Source organism: Hordeum vulgare, chromosome 7H (genome assembly GCF_904849725.1).
Source record: "Hordeum vulgare subsp. vulgare chromosome 7H, MorexV3_pseudomolecules_assembly, whole genome shotgun sequence".
NCBI lineage: Eukaryota > Viridiplantae > Streptophyta > Magnoliopsida > Poales > Poaceae > Hordeum > Hordeum vulgare.
This window is the reverse complement of record NC_058524.1, coordinates 156,884,986-156,902,850: the sequence shown is the minus strand read 5'-3', so window position 1 is coordinate 156,902,850 and position 17,865 is coordinate 156,884,986. Positions and strand designations below refer to the sequence as shown.

Genomic DNA, 17,865 nt, shown 5'->3' with positions numbered 1-17,865 from the left:
AGTTGTTGATGCATTTGTGAGTTTTAGATCTCCTAACGCATGTTGAAGAAGGCAGTTCAAGTTGTTGGTAGCTTTCCAGTTGATGCCTTTGCTTTGCCTTCAACCGATCCGGTGTCGAGCCACTTCGCCGTGGCTTTGCATTGCTTGCGGACAAGCCGGCGAGAGCGACGAGGACCATGAGGTGTTCTTCATCCTCACGCGTGGACGTTATCTTTTTCGTTTTTTTTTGGTTCGATCACTCGTGGGACATGTCTGCGCTAGTATGAGGGTCGTTTAAGACAGGCACCGGTTAATTCCGCAAACTCTGTTTCGATACAGGCTCGTCATTTCGTCGAACACGTGGTAGTACGTCGCACCGACCCTTCGGCAATGGCCTCCTTCCTCGTCGCCCGCCGCCTTCTCTCCACTGCCGCCGCCCGGCGCCTCCTCCCGTGCACTTCCCCGCCACCTTCTGCCCCCGCCGCTCTCTGCTGGCTGTCCACCGAGGCCTCAGCCCACCCGCCTCTTCCCGCGCCCCCTCTGGAGCCCACAGTCGACCCCCCCAAGAAGGATGGAGCCTCCTTCTCCGCCGGTTCCGGCGCTGGAGGGGCCTACGGGACCGGGCAGGGAGCTGCATCGGGGGGTCGCCGCCCTGGTGGCGCGGGGTACGAGGAGGAGCAGCAGAAGGTCCTCCGCGCGTCGCTTCTCCACGTGGTTGCGGCTCGAATCCCCTCCAAATCTGCCTCCCCTTTTGGCGTTCTTACTGTTCTTGCAATCATGAGATTTTTTATTTCGGATTTGCTTTAGCCGAGGATGGGATGGAGCGAGTCGGCCATGATCGCGGGTGCGAGGGACGTGTCCGTGTCGCCGGCCATCGTTGGTGCCTTCCCAAGGAAGGAGGCTGCGCTAGTTGAGGTACCGTCCCCTTCAATTTGTTTCTGTTGTGATCTGTTGCCTAATCTTGATGTGGTGGTCAATTTTCATCCTAAGAAAATAATCTTTTTTGAATGCTACAGTACATCGGATTGGAATTTTGATGAATATGGAAAGCTTCATAGGTTACTGTAGGAACTAATCCTTGAATGCACATGCACATTGTTGGATTGGGAACTAGGGCAACCAGTTGTTATGAAGAGATCGTAGTTGATTATAGCTATTGCATATTTGATGCTATATCTAATTGGTATATTTCCAACAGATCGTAGTTGTTTACGGCTATTGCATATTTGGATGATGAATGTTATTACTATTTGGTGTGATTGTATGGTAGTTACCTTGGCTTTGTGACGAATGTTATTATTGAAGGGTTGTGCACGCTTTCCTGCGCCGTTGGTGTTGTTGGGATCTCATAATTTCTTTTCATTATTTGATTTGGCATGTGTGTGTGTGTGTGGGGGGGGGGGGGGGGGGGGTGATGGAGTATGTTTTCTTTTTTATATAGTGCGGTGTTTTGGTGGGCCCTTCCTGGAGGTGCAATTCTGTCTTATCTGCTAATCAACTCACACATATGTGGGAAAGTTTCTTGCGTTGGTGGCCGCATGTACTATATTGATGCTACAATGTTGCATGTTGGCGCTTCTTTTCTGCAAGGTGATGAGAGAGTGAGTGGACTGATGTATTTTTATAGGGTGGTTACTGCCGATTGCTTTGAGAAATAGTTGACCTAGTCAAAATCATGAACCAAATCCAAAATTGGACACCTCAATCGAATGAGAGGACTCCTTAAGAAATCATTGACCCAGTCAAAATCGTTAACCAAATCCAAAATTGAACACCTCAACTGAATGAGAGGTCTCCAAAATTAGGGAGCATAGTGAATTTAAAGATTTGGTAAGTTCTTACATTTAGTAACACAGTAAGTAGTCAGTACTCAATACCGAGGAGGTGTACGATCTTGGGAAAGGTTATTGTTTGGTGTCATGTATGGCAGTTGCCCTGGATTTTGTGATGTATTTGGTAGTTCCTCACTTTCAGTAACACTAGTAAGTAGTCAGTATCCAGTACTGAGCAGGTGTACATTGTTGAGGATCACTGTTGAAGAATGATGTCACACATGGATGATGAATGTCCGTGCTCAGAAGAGTGCTGTTATATAGATTGATATATTATACTCCCTCCGTCTGAAAATACTTGTCAGAGAAATGAATGTATCTAGATGCATTTTAGTTCTAGATACATTCATTTTTATACATTTTATGACAAGTAATTCCGGACGGAGGGAGTATCAGATTTATGAATGTTGTGGCATTTGTTTGTATATTTGCACGCGCCGCATGCTTTTATGAAAAATAAATCATTTGTACGAAGAGATTCATTTGCATAAACCATGCATTTATTTAACAACAATGCTATATTATATTGTGTATTTGTGTTATCACTTACATATTTTTTCTTGTTTCACTAAAAACATCCGTATGGCTGATGTTTCAAGTACATATCAATATATCGTGTTTCCCCTGCCACTAGCATTGGGATGCCTTCCCTCATGGATAGTACATAGTATTATCAAATCTAATGGGAAGTAAAATGGGCCATACTATGTGAATGGGCGTGCCCTACGGTGTCTATCGTTAATCAGATCTCTCTTTACGGACTCTTCCCATGTCAAGTTTGGTCTACCCTAACCACTTTTGACATTATCAGCCCGCTATGCACTGGGGCTTCTGGAGGCCTGCGTTGAATATGCCCAAACCATCTCAGACAATGTTGGACAATCTTCTCTTCAATCGGCGCTACCCCAACTCTATCCCTTATATCATCATTCCGGATTCGGTCCTTCCTTGTGTGGCCACACATCCATCTCAACATGCACATCTCCGCCACACCTAATTGTTGCACATGTTGCCTTTTAGTCGGCCAACACTCAGCGCCATACAACATTGCGGGTCGAAACCGCCGTCCTATAAAACTTGCCTTTTAGCTTTTGTGGCACTCTCTTGTCACAGAGAATGCCAGAAGCTTGGTGTCACTTCATCCATCCGACTTCAATTCAATGGTTCACATCTTCATCGATATCCCTATCCTTCTGCAACATTGACCCCAGATATCGAAAGGTGTCCTTCTGAGGCACCACCTGCCTATCAAGGCTATCATCTTCCTCCTCGTGCCTAGTAGTACTGAAAGCGCACCTCATGTACTCTTTTTGAGTCCTACCAAGTCTAAAACCTTTCAATTCCAAGGTTTGTCTCCATAACTCCAACGTCCTGTTGACCCTCGTACGACTATCATCGACTAGCACCACGTCGTCCGCAAAGAGCATACACTATGGGATATCTCCTTGTATATCCCTTGTGACCTCATCCATAACCAAGGCAAAAAGATAAGGGCTCAAAGCTGAACCCCTGGTGCAGTCTTATTTTAATCGGGAAGTCATCAGTGTCGCCATCACTTGTTCGAACACTTGTCACAACATTATCGTACATGTCCTTGCTGAGGGTAATGTACTTTGCTGGGACTTTGTGTTTCTCCAAGACCCACCACATGACATTCCGAGGTATTTTATCATAGGCCTTTTCCTAGTCAATGAACAACATATGCAGATCCTTCTTTTGCTTCCTGTATCTCTCCATAAGTTGTCGTACCAAGAAAATGGCTTCCATGGTCGACCTCCCAGGCATGAAGCCAAACTGATTTTTGGTCACGCTTGTCATTCTTCTTAAGCGGTGCTCAATGGCTCTCCCATAGCTTAATGGTATGGCTCATCAGCTTAATTCCACGGTAATTAGTACAACTTTGAACATACCCCTTGTTCTTGAAGATTGGTACTAATATACCCCGTCTTCATTCTTCTGGCATCATGTTTGCCTGAAAAATGAGGTTGGAAAGCTTGGCCCTCCCTGTTATGCAAGCAGACTATTCTGGTACTAATAACTTGATATGCAAGGAGGCTAAAGATAAAGTCTTATCTCTAAGCAGAATTAAGACCCTCTCTGTACCTGCGCCTAAAGTGTTGGCCCCACATGACACTCACCTTACCCCTTGGACTAAAAACTTATCTCCAACCTTCAAATCTCACTAAAAAGAAGGATAACTTGACCTGTGCGAACTGAACTCTAAAGAATAGGTGTGGAAGTACCTTAATTACTATTACTATATACCTTAAAGTAGGTTGGCTACTACAGTGGCACACCGTAACATTAAGGCTTTACAACAACTACAGCCATACCTAACAAATTCGCCCCCCCCCCCCCCCCCTAAACGTTTGGACATTGACCCATCATCCTCAAATGTCCGCGTCCATAACTGTATACCCCCCCTAAATCCATGCTATCCATGCAATGTGAGAGAAACTTCGCAGATGATCATACCAAATGAAGCAACAAACATGGATCAACATAATTCCATACAGGCATAGCATCATAGTTCATCGGACCAAAATACATAGTTCATCGCCGACAAACGGACATATATTCAAACTAAAGATAACTAAAACTAGAACGGAGATGGACAGTGGCACCGGAAATCACCCTTTCCTCGCCCTTGCCCTTGCGGTCATCGGTGTGTCTGTAGCCCTATGTGTAGGCGTCAGCGGCATGAGGGGCGTCGTTGGAACCATTGGAGACATCGGAGTTATCAGACGAGGAGATGATGCCAACCATCTGAAGGACGGTCTGCGCGTGCTGGCGAAGAGGACCGCCGCGAGGAGCTGCTCCTCCGCATCGACCACTAGCTGGAAGTGGGACCGGTTAGAGGAAGCCCCCCTGCCGCTCCCCTCTCACCCGCCCACGTGTGGCACGCGCCTTCGATTTGGGCGTTCGCATCCATGGCGGCACGGGCCCGGGCATGAGCACGCACTGATGACCATGCGGAGCAGCCGCCAGAGGGGAGCGCGTGACAATGCGATGGACCAGCGTCAGCGTTCGCGCTGTATTGCCGGGCGACGGGGAACTGCGGACCTCGAGGTTCCGCCCCTATCCACTCGTGTCCGCTGCAACGCGATGTGGAGGGTGTGGTCCTTGTTGTCGTCCGCCTCCGCCTTGCGGATGAGGGCGTCCCAATCTACTGGGTCGTCCTCACAGCCGAATCTGCCGCTGCTGCTGGTGCTCGACAGTGGAAGAGGAGGATCGACAAGAAGAGAAGGGGACGAAGAGCAGAGTGGAGTGTGAGAGAGTGAAGACTAGGCTTTCGTCCTGATGGTTTTTTTGTGGAGACGGGGGTGGGGTCGGCGTGGGCCAATGTTGGCCGGTTCCGGTCCGATGTGGTAGACGCATCCGGTCCGCCCCATATATAGGCTGGATATGAGGAGTGCCAGTCGGCCCGGGCGGATAGCGGCCATATGAAGTGGCTGGTTGGGTCAAGAAAAAACTGACCGGTCACTAACCGGGCCACCCGCCTGGTCAAAATAGGGAGTCCGGCCGTAGATTCTCTTAATGTCTTCTTGAATGTTTTGTTCGATTTCAATTGTCTATCACCTGTTGGGATGTGCGGATTTGTTTGGTTTATCTGTTGGGATGTGCGATTTGTTCGGTTTATCTGAAGAACGTCAAATAGGATCAATAAATGTTCATTTCGGGCTGCACACTGCATGCATGTCCATGTTCGGATATGCCCTTAATGGGCATGAACAATTGCTCCTACCATTTTTTGGCACTCCGTTCCATTACTACCTGATTCTTTCTTTATTACATTATGCTTAGTGCAAATAGTTAACAAATCAGCACATTCTGGAAAATTAGAATTATATGTCTGAAATCAGTTGCCACTTTGAGCAAAGATGGGCAGTCTTCTTGTAAACAGTTGCTGCCAGTCAATATTGGGAGCAAGAAGATAAGTTAGAAGAAAAAAAATACTAACTAAAGAATAAGCTTTCAACTTTCAGCAGCTCATTTTGTAAGCTATGAAGATTAACGAAGATTGAAATGAACTTTTAATATTTCACTGGAGAACTTCGGCTACCCTATCCCTCAACAACTTCCCAGCTTAAACGGCAGGCAGCACAAATTTTAAATATCTCTTCGTACGATGTCTCATCGGCTGTAGGCATACTGGTCTCTCTGGCTCCACTGTTTATACTCGTGTTGCGAACCTTGATGCGCAACAGAACTGTGGTGAAGATAGTTAGACGCCATGGCTGCGGGAGATTTACTAGACATAGGCTGAGAATAGATTGATTCTTCTTGCTCCTGCTTGCAATACGACGTCCCAGGTTTTCTTGCTGGCCGGCCAATCAAATTGTCACTGCCTTGTTGCAACGTACTGCTAACATCCACAAGACAACCTCTATCTATTCTAAAAGGAATCCGTATTTTCATTATCATTGGCATAGATTTCGAAATTGGCACCAGTTATCACACTGTCCAGAGATTTGAACTACAGATAACTAGGAACTGTAGTACTGTAGACGGATGCATTGGACTATCTGGTCTAAATAGTACGATGTTGTTAGCATTGATTGAAACTTCTGATTTCATTGGTGCATGAAACCCAGCATTGCTGTTAGAGCATCTCCAACGCCATCCTTATCTGGCTCCAGCAATTTTTGCCAATTTGGGGCAAAATATCAGCTCGAACCCCTTCCCTATCCAGCTTGGCAAAACGATTGGCTCAGCAACTCCTTCTCCTGGCTCAGCACATCTGTGAAGTGTTCTCCTTCGGCATCATCCAATAGCTGCATGTGCTCCAATCTGGAACAAACAGGAGGGCAACAGGCTAGGTGCTGGAACTGGTCACCCTTGTTGTCGCCACCGCATGTGAGCTTCAATACGATCTGAGCTGGCAGCAAGGTGCAACTGCGATGACAACCTCTGCCCCCTTCCCCAGCACAGTCCTCGAGTGTCTCAAGGTGATTGCCCTTCGCCAATGGTGTGCATTTGCGACAACGCTATCGGAGCACCACCTCTAAATACCTGCTGGAGCCTTGACTTGTCATCAGTGGCGTCACTGCAGCCATCATGGGGCTGATGCCGAGCGGCGACAAGTGTGGGAGGTGCTCACAACACATCAAGGAGAAGCGGGTAACGAAATCGATGGCAGGAAGGGTCCGGCTGATGAAGCGGCGTCCATAGTTCCTGGTAGAGTGCTCGATATGTGTTTGGGGATGATGCGGATAGGCATGGAAGTAAACAAGCTCATCTGTTGTGGTTTGGACAACAGAAGTGGTTTAGTTAATTGACATGGCCTTCATGCCCCTCGACTGCATGGTGGCACAAAACAGTATTGCAAGCATCCTGATGTGAACCGTGAGGTGTATTTGCCCATTTCATTTTCTTGCTTGTCTGTTCCAAAAATGGTGGTAAGAGTAAGTTCCTTTTTTTTTATCACAAAACTGATATTTTTGAACAATAGCTGCTGCATATACTGATGTGCAGCGGAGAGATTACAAATAATAATAAATTATAGGTGAGTAGAATATAGGGAGCAAGATTTAGGGAGTGCTGGAGCGTGCAGAAAAATATGGAGGGATTTTTTTAGTGAGGTCAGGGCATTGATGTTAGCAGACACTGCAGCTTCCTTTCTTCCACTTCATCGGTATATGAAATGTGGAACTTGGCATTTCACTTCATTGATGCATGATGTTTAACTGTTTGTTAAACACATTAAGTAAACCTTGTGTTTCAATTCTTCGTGTGCCTACACTTATGTATTATTTTTGTGTGTGCATGCAGTTTTTCATGGATGACTGTCTTCAACAACTCATGGATCGCGTTGATGCTGGTGAGGGAGAGCTTTTGAAGAACTTGATGCTCACTGAGAGATTATGCAGACTTGTTCAGATGAGGCTTGAGATGCAGACACCTTACATTTCAAAGTGGCCTCAAGCGCTGAGCATTCAGGTGGCCCGTTGTCTTTCTTTCATTTCCCCCCTCATTTGTGTTTTAATTAAGTTACCCAATTATATAATTTGTTCGGCAGTCCCAACCAGCAAATGTCTCGACAAGCTTAAAGCAGAGAGCAGTCCTTGTGGATGAGATTTGGCATGCTGCTGGAGATGATGGATCAGATATTGATTGGTATGCAAAACGTACTGTGCTTGGTGGCATCTACTCAGCTTCAGAAGTGTACATGTTAACAGATAATTCTCCAGGTTTGCACCTTTTCTAAGCTTGAAACCCATTCTTTTCTACTTGACAATTGGCTCTCTAAACCAACATTAGCAAATTAGCAAGCTTTGTGACTATGTACTGTATTGTTCTGTGTAATGAAACTGGAGTAAGGCTAAGTTTGAAAGTTGAAACCGGCAGTTTGGAATTATTAAGCCTTTACACTTAACTGGTTTGATTATGAGTTGTTTGCGGAGCTATGTGACTCGACGCAATAGTGTATATACATGACAAAAACAAAACATCTGCAATTTCTCGTGTTCTTAATAACTTATACACCCTCCTGTCTCTTTTTGTTTTTGTCTGGGTATGTAAGACACGTCATTTCTTTTAGTAGGAGTAGAAAATGCTGGTCTTCTGGTTCTTCTATCTTGAAAAACATAGTGATGGAGAAACAAGGTAAGTGGCGAGGGTTTCTTCTCCCTCCCTCCTTTATTTCTTGCCTTGTTTGATGTGTTCTGTGACATGCAATCCATCTGAGAATCTACACCACCATTCTACCCCCTCCGTTCCTAAATACTATAAGTCTTTAAAAAAATTTCACTAAGAATTACATACAGAGTAAAATGAGTGAATCTATATTTTAAAGTATGTCTATATACATCCGTATGTAGTCCGTAGTAGAACCTCTTAAAAGATTTATACGGAGTATTTAGGAACGGAAGAAGTACTTTAGTAAGGAGTTGAACCCTAGATTTATCTTAGGCGTACTAATATTCTAGACAACATATTACGCAATCCACATTTTCTTTGCAGAACTGATTGGAATATAGACTTGTTGATGATTTCTCATTTCTGCTGGCACTTGTCAGAGTTTCACGACACATGGACATTTGTGAATCGCGGCATCAAAGGTGCTCTTGATTTGGGGAAATCTTATAAGGAGGTAGGAGTCACTCAAATTGAAACTGTATGAGTTGTTGCAGTTTTTGTCAACCCCTTCAGGCACTGTTAACCTTGTGATCTGACATAATCGTCTGTACAGGCCGCGTATCTTGCTGAAACCGTGGGAGCAGGGATCGGTGGCTCCATAAATGGCGTCCTGAACAAAGTTTTCCAGAAATGAAGAACCGCATGAACTTGCCTTTGCAGGCTGCATTCTCGACATTCCCTCTACCACTTTCTTATGTCACGTTAAGATTCTATGACATTGTATATAGTAATATATACCTCCTTATAAACAAACCCTCTTAGGGTAGACTTGTCCGCGTAGCCGAGAAGTTATTTAGTCGGTGGTCAGAGGTCATTTGAGCTGTTGATTAGTCATCATTGCGTAATTCTGCTACAGGTTGGAGAAAAAAAAAGTGTGAGCTCTACATACTCTAGTCCATGTGTGACCTGAGTTGCTGCAAACAGAGCAAGACACTCGCGGCTTTGCATGGACACGTCCTGGCATTTAAAACTTTATTACTCACTCTTATTAAAATTACTTGTTGCAGCTTTAGTAGTACGGAGTACAAGTTTTGAAAAATCAAAATCAAAACTTTATTACTCTTGTTGGTTCCTACGTGGAAGATGGGCTAACACAAGTACGCGAGGTGAGCACTGATGTATACATGTAACTGGAGGACAGCGCTCGTTGCCATGGGATTGATTGCAATATGTTCCGAGTGTCTTTTAGAGATTTCATGAGAGGGCTACATACGGAGTAAAATGAGTAAATCTATATTTTAAAGTATGTCTATATACATCCATATATGCCCCTCTAGTAAAATCTTTTAAAAAACTTATATTTGAAAACGGAGGGAATATGAAGCATGAATAGTTGAATTAATAATATGTGAACCAAGACTAAAAATACATATTATATTGTGTTTGATTATTGTGTATTTAAAAATATTTATTAAATGCAAGTGACGTGTGGTGAGATGGGATGCGCATAAGATCAACTAATAATGAAAACTTTTTCTCATGCCTATTATGATGCGCCTTTGATGAGGTGACATGTGTGCATTTTAAGATAATAAACATAGTTAGCGGGATCAACTATTTAGTTATGTAAGATGTGCGTGACATCATAGAATTCGATTCTAGAGATAAACCTAATCACTAGTGAGCAGCGGAGTACTGTGGTATTGTGTACAGGGTGTGCACACTTTTCCAAAGAAAAAACAAAATCAACACCAAAAAAGCAATGTCGATAGCTTAATTAAATATCACAATACTATAGCTTAATCAAGTCTTATAAAATAACAATTCAAATAGTCTCACGCGAACAAATGGAGATGCTTCCATATGTGTAACATCTCTACTGCTGCATTACTATACACAGCAACATTTATAAATACCTTTTGCCTTTTTTTTCTTGGTAATATGTGTCTCACTCGTATCATACAAGTCATATAAAAACCGACCCGACAAAACTGAAAAGATAGAAAAACATCTCTAACTTTGATACCAACGTTCGTCACCTGTCTCCAACATCACCACAACAGCTACCGAAGAAAAGAATGACGAATCATCTCCTCACCCGAGCTCGACGCGGCTCATCGTTGATACGCAACTTTACGGATCTTCAAGGTGGCTCACCAAAAGTGAAGTCCTTGTCGTTGAACGAATCAAACCGGGGCAACACCCGAGACACGCCATCCATCTGCAGATCTAGCATCCCACCACGACTAGGACGTCGAAGGAGGAAACCATATTTGCCATCCACGAAACATGAATCCATCACATGTTCCGTCTTCCAGATGTCGTTGATGCAAACCATAATTTGCATCCGTTTCTGGACTACCTCTCAAGCTCCGCGCCGACGCTGGAGCAAACGTCGTCGTAACGGCGGAGCCCGAAGACACATGTCCATCACGAGGATGCCGCCGCCGTCACGCCATTCTTGCTTAATCAAACTGGTTTTCGAATACATCCCCGATCATAGGACCGATGGCCTCGTCAGGGAAGGATCCGAATAATCTTTATTCAGCGTTGTCATCGCTGCTACCGAAGCCAAAACGATGAACAACCTAAAAACTTAGACCACAAGGACTAAAATTGATCCACACACGTGGATCCGACGATCCTCCTCAGCACCGATGACCGAGGTCGCCGGCGGAGGAGAGCCACCGGAGACATCGCTGGAAAATTGTGCTCTCTTGAAGGCGTCTAGGATTCCAGCCGAGCCGCCAGGTAACGTTCTCCTGCCTCCCTGTCTATACTTTCCAGTACACCTATACATTACGATTAGTACCTTATTAGGTCTTACACTACCGTGAGGGCATATTAATTACTGTACTGTACCATGGTTGACGCCATTTGTGGACATCAACGCTTGTAGTACCACTCGAGGCCGACATCAAAGTTGAATGCACAGATGCTGGCTGCGCACCCACCGAGCGATCACCAGTGCCTCTCCTGTGCAGTCCAAACTCCAAGCCAGGCGAATCAATGGAGAACCGCGGTGGTGCGCCGTCGCCGCACCTGCTGTTCGTGACCAGTCCAATGCAGGGCCACATCAACCCGGTGCGCCGCCTTGCCGCCCGCGTCGCGGCAGCTGGCGCCGCGGTCACCGTCTCCACCGCCGTCTCCGGCCACCGCCGCATGTTCCCCTCCCTCGCGTCGCCCGGCGAGGAGGCCGTCGACGCCGCGGGCCTGCTGCACGCCCCCTTCTCCGACGGCTACGACGACGGGTTCGATCCACGGGTGCACGACATCCGCTCCTACGCCGCGCGCGCCCGCGCCGTCGGGTGCGAGACGCTCGCCGGCGTCGTAGCCCGCCTCGCCGAGCGCGGCCGCCCCGTCACGTGCGTCGTGTACACCTTCTTCGTGAGCTGGGTCCCCGAGGTCGCGCGCGCCAGCGGCATCCCCTCGGCCCTCTTCTGGATCCAGCCGGCCGCCGTGTTCGCCGTGTACTACCACTACTTCCACGGTCAGGACGCCGTCCTCGCCTCCTGCGCCAACGACCCTGATCGCGACGCCGTCGTCCAACTGCCGGGGCTGCCGCCGCTCAAGTCCCGCGCGCTCCCGTCCGTCGTGTCGTTAACCTCGCCGGAGGAGCGGGGCTACGAGGTGGTCGGCACGCTGCGCAACCTCTTTCTGGCGCTCGATGAGCACAGGCCCAAGGTGCTGGTCAACACGTTCGATGCGCTGGAGCCCGATGCCCTCGGCGCGGTGCCCGGGTTTGAGCTCGTCGCCGTTGGGCCTGTGGTGCCGGACGACGCGTCTGCTCCGTCCACCACGGACCTGTCCCTGTGCGACCACGACGTGAGCGGGTACATGGAGTGGCTGGACACCAAGGCCGCGCGCTCTGTGGTGTACGTATCGTTCGGGACCATATTTGCGGTGAGCAAGCGGCAGGAGCTGGAGACGTTGCAAGCACTGAAGGCCGCCGGCCGGCCGTACCTATGGGTGTCGCGCAAGGTCGCGGAGGTCGACGGTGCAGAGTTGGACGGCGCGGGAGCGGGTGGCGGCGCCGACGGAGGGCAAGGGATCATGGTGGGGTGGTGCGACCAGGTGCGCGTGCTGTCGCACCCGGCGGTGGGATGCTTCGTGACGCACTGCGGGTGGAACTCGGCGTTGGAGAGCATCGCGTGCGGCGTGCCTGTGGTGGCGGTGCCGCAGTGGACGGACCAGCCGACGGTGGCGTGGCTGGTGGAGGAGTGCGCGGGCGTCGGGGTGCGCGCGCGGGCGGACGGCGAGGGGGTGGCGGAGCGAGGCGAGCTCCAAAGGTGCGTGGAGACGGTCATGGGCGACGGCGAAGCAGCATTGGAGATCCGAGCATGCGCGGCCAAATGGATGGAGCGGGCCAGGGAGGCGGTCGCTGCCGGCGGGACGCTGGAGTGGAATCTCCGAGCGTTCCTGTCTGGTTTCTGAAGAACGAACAAACATATGCGTGAAGCGTGATTCTTTGTTGGGAAATTCGCGCCGCACATGGACATCCGATGCTGAGGCTTGTGTGCCTTCTTTCTAAATGATAGAATGTAAAAACTTTTATCTCTTAAACCGTTAATTCAATCGATGATCCGTTTTCGCCTTGACTTTGTTTCGATAAAGTCTTATCGTCCGCCTACATCATCCTATTGTACTTGCTCTTAGAGCAAGAACAATGGTAGAGCAGCCGGCTGTAAGCTCATGCCATGTCACCTATAGCCAATCTTACAACTAACATGTACAATAATTGGTTAGAAGAGTGTACTATTTATTTATTATATGATCCACCTTTTATTCTTACAAAGTGCCTAGGAGCACGTGCTAGAGTTGACTCTTAACTAAGGCTGGTTGTAATGGGTAGTATCATATACTAGTATCATGCATATGATACTAGTCTATGATACCACATCCATAATGCATAGTAACATATATTAGTATCATAGAGTAGTTCATTTATTGACATGCAAGACACATAGTATCATATCATTTAATATGATACAGTATCATGATATGATACTTGATACGTCTTCATTGTATCTACTTTTCCAAACTCTTTTGCTCTTGTTTTGGACTATAATTTGCATGATTTGAATGGAACTAACCTGGACTGACACTGTTTTCAGCAGAATTTCCTTGGTGTTATTTTTGTGCAGAAATCAAAGTTCTCCAAACATCGTAAAAATTTACGGGGAGCAGTTTTGGAAAATATTAAAAATATCTACGCCAAGTTCCACCTCAAGGGGTGGGCCAGTGGGCCAGAAGCCCTGGCTCCGCCACCACCCCCTGGTGGCGGTGGGCAGACTTGTGGGGCCCACACGGCTCTGCCGCCCCCAATTCTAGCTCTATAAGATCCCTTTCGTCCCAAAAAAATAAAAAAGAGAAGTTTTCGTCGCGTTTGCGATACGGAGGCACCGCCACCACCTGTTCTTCATCTGGAGGGCAGATCTGGAGTCCGTCTTGTGCTCCGGAGGGGGAAATCGTCGCCATCGTCATCATCAACCTTCTTCCCTCTCCAATTCCATGAAGCTCTTCGTCGTTCGTGAGTAATCTATTCGTAGGCTCGCTGGGCGGTGATGAGTAGGATGAGGTCTATCATATAATCGAGTTAGTTTTGATGGGGATTGATCCCTAGTATCCACTATGTTCTGAGATTGATGTTGCTACTACTTTGCCATGCTTAATGCTTGTCACTAGGGCTCGAGTGCCATGATTTGACCAATATATGTGTGTTTTAGATCTGAAATTATTATGTTGTCACCAATATATGTGTGTTTTAGATCCGATCTTGCAAGTTGTAGTTACCTACTATGTGTTATGATCCGACAACCCCGGAGTGACAATAACCGGAACCACTCCCGGTGATGACCATAGTTTGAGGAGTTCATGTGTTCACCAAGTGCTAATGCGTTGGTCCAGTTCTTTATTAAAAGGAGAACCTTAATATCCCGTAGTTTCCTTTTGGACCCCGCTGCCACGGGAGAGATGGACAATAGATGTCATGCAAGTTCTTTTCCCTAAGCACGTATGACGACACACGGAATGCATGCCTACATCACATTGACGAACGGGAGCTAGCCACATATCTCTCCGTGTTATAGCTGTTGCATGATGAATATCATCCAAACAAATCACCGACCCATTGCCTACGAGTTTGTCCTACTGCTGCTACTACTGTTGCTACTGATTTTCCTTGCCGCTGCTACTGCTCGTTACACTGCTGTTACTCGCTACTTTACTGTTACTACTTTGCTTGCAGATACTAATCTTTCAGATGTGGTTAAATCTGACAAATTGAGCTGCTAATACTCGAGAGTATTCTCTCACCTCCTGTCTGGTAAACCAACAAATTGGGTCGAATACTCTATCCTCGAAAACTGCTGCGAACCCACGCGCTGGTGGGCCATCAACAACATTCTTCTAGTTCCGTTGCGTGGGAGTGCTAGCAGCATTTTTCTGGCGCCGTTGCAGGGGAAGGTCTGTTGTCATCCGCATTCGTCTAGCCATTGCCAGAGATTGCAATCAATACTCAACTCTCTCTTCCTTCATTTAATTCTAGGCCACCTCATTGAGATTGCCTAGTTAGCATGCATGATACTACCTATGATACTCCCATTACGGGCAGCCTGAGAACCCGTTTACCTTCCCTCTCCTATTCTCTCTCCTCCAACTAAGCAAAAATATACTACTTTATTCCTTATAGTCAGCTGACTCAGCTTTATTATACTTGCTCTTATGCAAAGCCACAAGCTCATATTTCACGTACCAAGATAAAAATTAATGACAGCTTTACAAACCAAATTTTCTTTTCGTTAACCAGAATCATTAATATGCCACATAAGGAATGAGAAAAAAGAAGCTAAGTGTCATTATGTTCACACGCACACAAGTATTAAATAAGTTGCTACTATGAGAGAACACCATTAATATTTGCTTCGATTACTGTTAGTGACCTTATATAGATGTAAAATTTATTTTCCATAATGGCCTTGTATAAGGGAATGGAGGGAGTGTTGTACTTCCTTTTATTCTAAATACAAGTCTTTTTACAGATTTCACTACGAAATCCATACAAATATATATAGACATACTTTAGAGTGTAAATTCATTCATTTTGCTTTATATGTAATCTATAATATATTTTTAAATGACTTATATTTAAGAACGAATGAAGTAAAATTCGAAATGAAGCTACAAACTTCGAGTGTAAAATATGTAATGTTGCTCTGTATTGGATGCTCTTTATTGGATTTGGTATTGAGCTCGCTCAATTCAGGTGTTTGGATGCACATTGAAACAGCAGACCAAAACGGTCACGAATATAACGAAATTACTAATTGAGAAGTACATTCCCTTAAGAAAACTAATTGAGAAGCACATCTTTCAAAGATCACCCCTATCTCTCTAGGTTGTAACAAAGGACGCAGTGAATGCGTGTCATTTGTCGCAACCTGAGAGTTTTTTTTCCTTTTCGTAGATTATTTTTTAAATGTTTTATCTTCTAAGCCGTGGGTTCAAATCTTGAACCGTTTTCATCGTCACATTTCTCGTGTCGAGATCTTTAAAATCGTACCCCTCGCGGAAGCAAACCCGTGCCTCTCGGAGAAAAAAAAACGCGTTTTTTCGTTTCCGAAGGCAAAATCATTCCTCTCGCGAAAAAACAGAAAACACACTTTTTTGCGCAATTTTTTTTTAAATTTGTTTTCTCAAAAAGCTAAGAAATACCGGTGTAAAACCGAAACATTAAAAAAATTAAAAAAATCAATCTAAAAAGTCGGAAACGCGTGCGGAAAAATAAAAAAACGAAATCCGAAGAAATTGCTCAAAACACGACACATGGCGGTGCGTGAAAACGTGCCAAGTGGCGGCGCGTGGATGTTAACTAGTTGCTCTCCGAATACTAGCAGTTTTTGATCGCACGCTCCCACTCTTGGCGGCAATTCGGAGGGCTGCACCTCCGAGTTCGATTGAATTGGGTCAAGCCCGCAAAAGAAAACGGTTCGGGCCTTCCTTTCGTCCCTTCATACCTCCACCACGAGACAGAGGACATCGGCGCCTAAGTAGATTGAAGACGGCGACGCCCCGCACATCGACGTCCTCGTGTTCCCTTTTTCCTTCGCCATCAATCCTCTCCTCCGGCGCCCCTTACCGCGGCCAGATCCACCTTCGACGATGTCAACGGTTGCAGTTCCCTCCTGCGCCCCTTACTGTTGCCAGATCCACCTCCGATGGATGCGGCTGCAGTCCCCTCCGACGCCCCTTACCATGACCAGATCCACCTCCGATGGATGCGGCTGCAGTCCCCTCCGGTACTGGCCCTTCCCTTCTCCCCCGCACCACGGTGACCCACCGCCAGATCTCCATCTCCTCTCCCTCGGACCTCCTTAGCCAAGACATGGCTCCCCTTCCATCGTTTGACATCCAAACATGATTCCGTATTGAAATCTCAGTAGGATTCCGTGAGCCGATTCAGCTAACATCCAAACAACTAAATTTGTATTCATGTTTATTACAGTTTCTTGAATGAAATGGAATTGAAACCAATACAATACAGAGGTCTTCAATACACACATCCAAATATAGCATAATAAGGGATCTTCTAGTCTAGATGAAAATTAATTAAGTCACACATAAGAGCCCTAGTTTAGCAGGGACGTTATCTTGCATTTCACACTAGGCGGGTCGGATTCCCTCCGTGAACGAATATTTCAATCGTGTTTCTCGCTCTTCTAAGAAATAGGACATTGATATTAATCAAATGTGCAATTTGTACACTGACCATACTGAACGAGTGAATCGTTACTAAGGGTGTGTTCGGTTGGGGAACGTAGTGTAATGGGATGTCATGGTTCCATTCCACTGCAGTGGGTTCGTTCCGTCCTTGTGTTTGGTATAGGTGATTCAAAGGAATGGAATGGTAACATTTTGATGTTTGGTTTGATGAATGGAATGAATTTGACATTTTGCAGTCTGTGTCGCTGAACTGAACCGAGGCAACTAACCTGCATATCGAAAGAGGTGGAGATGGATCAGCCCTCCTGCTCAGATTGAACGAGGGAGGGAGGAGACGAGGCAGTGCAGCAGAGTGGAAGAGGGTCGGCAGCGCTTGATGTGGCGCAACTCATGGAGGGACGGTCGCTACCGTAACAGATGGAGGCCCGTGGCACGGTAGAAGGGCCCCGGTGGCGCGACAGATGCAGGGGGGCGGCGGTGCAGCAGAAGGGGCCCGGTGGTGTAGCAGATGCAGGGAGGCGGTGATGCAGCAGAAATGCCCGCTTAGCAGATAGGGGAGGTATCAGGCCGTCAGTGCAACTGAAGGGGGCCGCCGGCGCAGCAGATGGAGGGAGGGATCCGATCGGCGGTGCAGTAGAAGGTGGCCGACGGCGCGACAGAGGGGGGAGGGAGGAACAGGGCCGGCGAGGTCATGGGAGAAAGGGACATCATCAGGGAAAATAAGAGAGACGTGATGACCCACAAGTATAGGGGA

At 46.8% G+C, this 17,865-nt stretch overlaps 2 protein-coding genes across 4 annotated transcripts; both read left to right on the top strand.

Annotated features, from left to right (window-relative positions):
• Positions 1–285: 285 nt before the first annotated feature.
• LOC123410174 (ubiquinone biosynthesis protein COQ9-B, mitochondrial) lies at positions 286–9,334 on the top strand. 3 transcript variants are annotated; one of them, XM_045103070.1, is made up of 6 exons: positions 286–693; positions 787–894; positions 7,584–7,751; positions 7,831–8,002; positions 8,831–8,904; positions 9,004–9,334. In XM_045103070.1, the coding sequence occupies exons 1-6, from the start codon at positions 370–372 to the stop codon at positions 9,082–9,084; spliced, it is 927 nt and encodes a 308-aa protein (XP_044959005.1). In that variant the 5' UTR covers positions 286–369; the 3' UTR covers positions 9,085–9,334. The 3 variants fall into 3 exon arrangements, with proteins under 3 accessions (XP_044959005.1, XP_044959007.1, XP_044959006.1); XM_045103072.1 differs by lacking the exon at positions 9,004–9,334 and adding an exon at positions 8,356–8,417; XM_045103071.1 differs by lacking the exon at positions 9,004–9,334 and adding an exon at positions 8,353–8,417.
• Positions 9,335–11,017: 1,683 nt separating this feature from the next.
• On the top strand, positions 11,018–12,985 carry LOC123410382 (UDP-glycosyltransferase 75C1-like). The gene has a single exon (XM_045103322.1). The coding sequence runs from the start codon at positions 11,400–11,402 to the stop codon at positions 12,822–12,824; it is 1,425 nt and encodes a 474-aa protein (XP_044959257.1). The 5' UTR covers positions 11,018–11,399; the 3' UTR covers positions 12,825–12,985.
• Positions 12,986–17,865: the final 4,880 nt, after the last annotated feature.

What these genes read in the sequence shown, in the direction of transcription:
- LOC123410174 (XM_045103070.1), top strand. Translation starts at nt 370, where the DNA reads ATGGCCTCCTTCCTCGTCGCCCGCCGCCTTCTCTCCACTGCCGCCGCC. An exon ending in AGGAGGCTGCGCTAGTTGAG is followed by an intron (nt 895 to 7,583) that starts GTACCGTCCCCT and finishes GTGTGCATGCAG; the next exon opens with TTTTTCATGGATGACTGTCT. An exon ending in TGGGGAAATCTTATAAGGAG is followed by an intron (nt 8,905 to 9,003) that starts GTAGGAGTCACT and finishes TCGTCTGTACAG; the next exon opens with GCCGCGTATCTTGCTGAAAC.
- LOC123410382 (XM_045103322.1), top strand. Translation starts at nt 11,400, where the DNA reads ATGGAGAACCGCGGTGGTGCGCCGTCGCCGCACCTGCTGTTCGTGACC.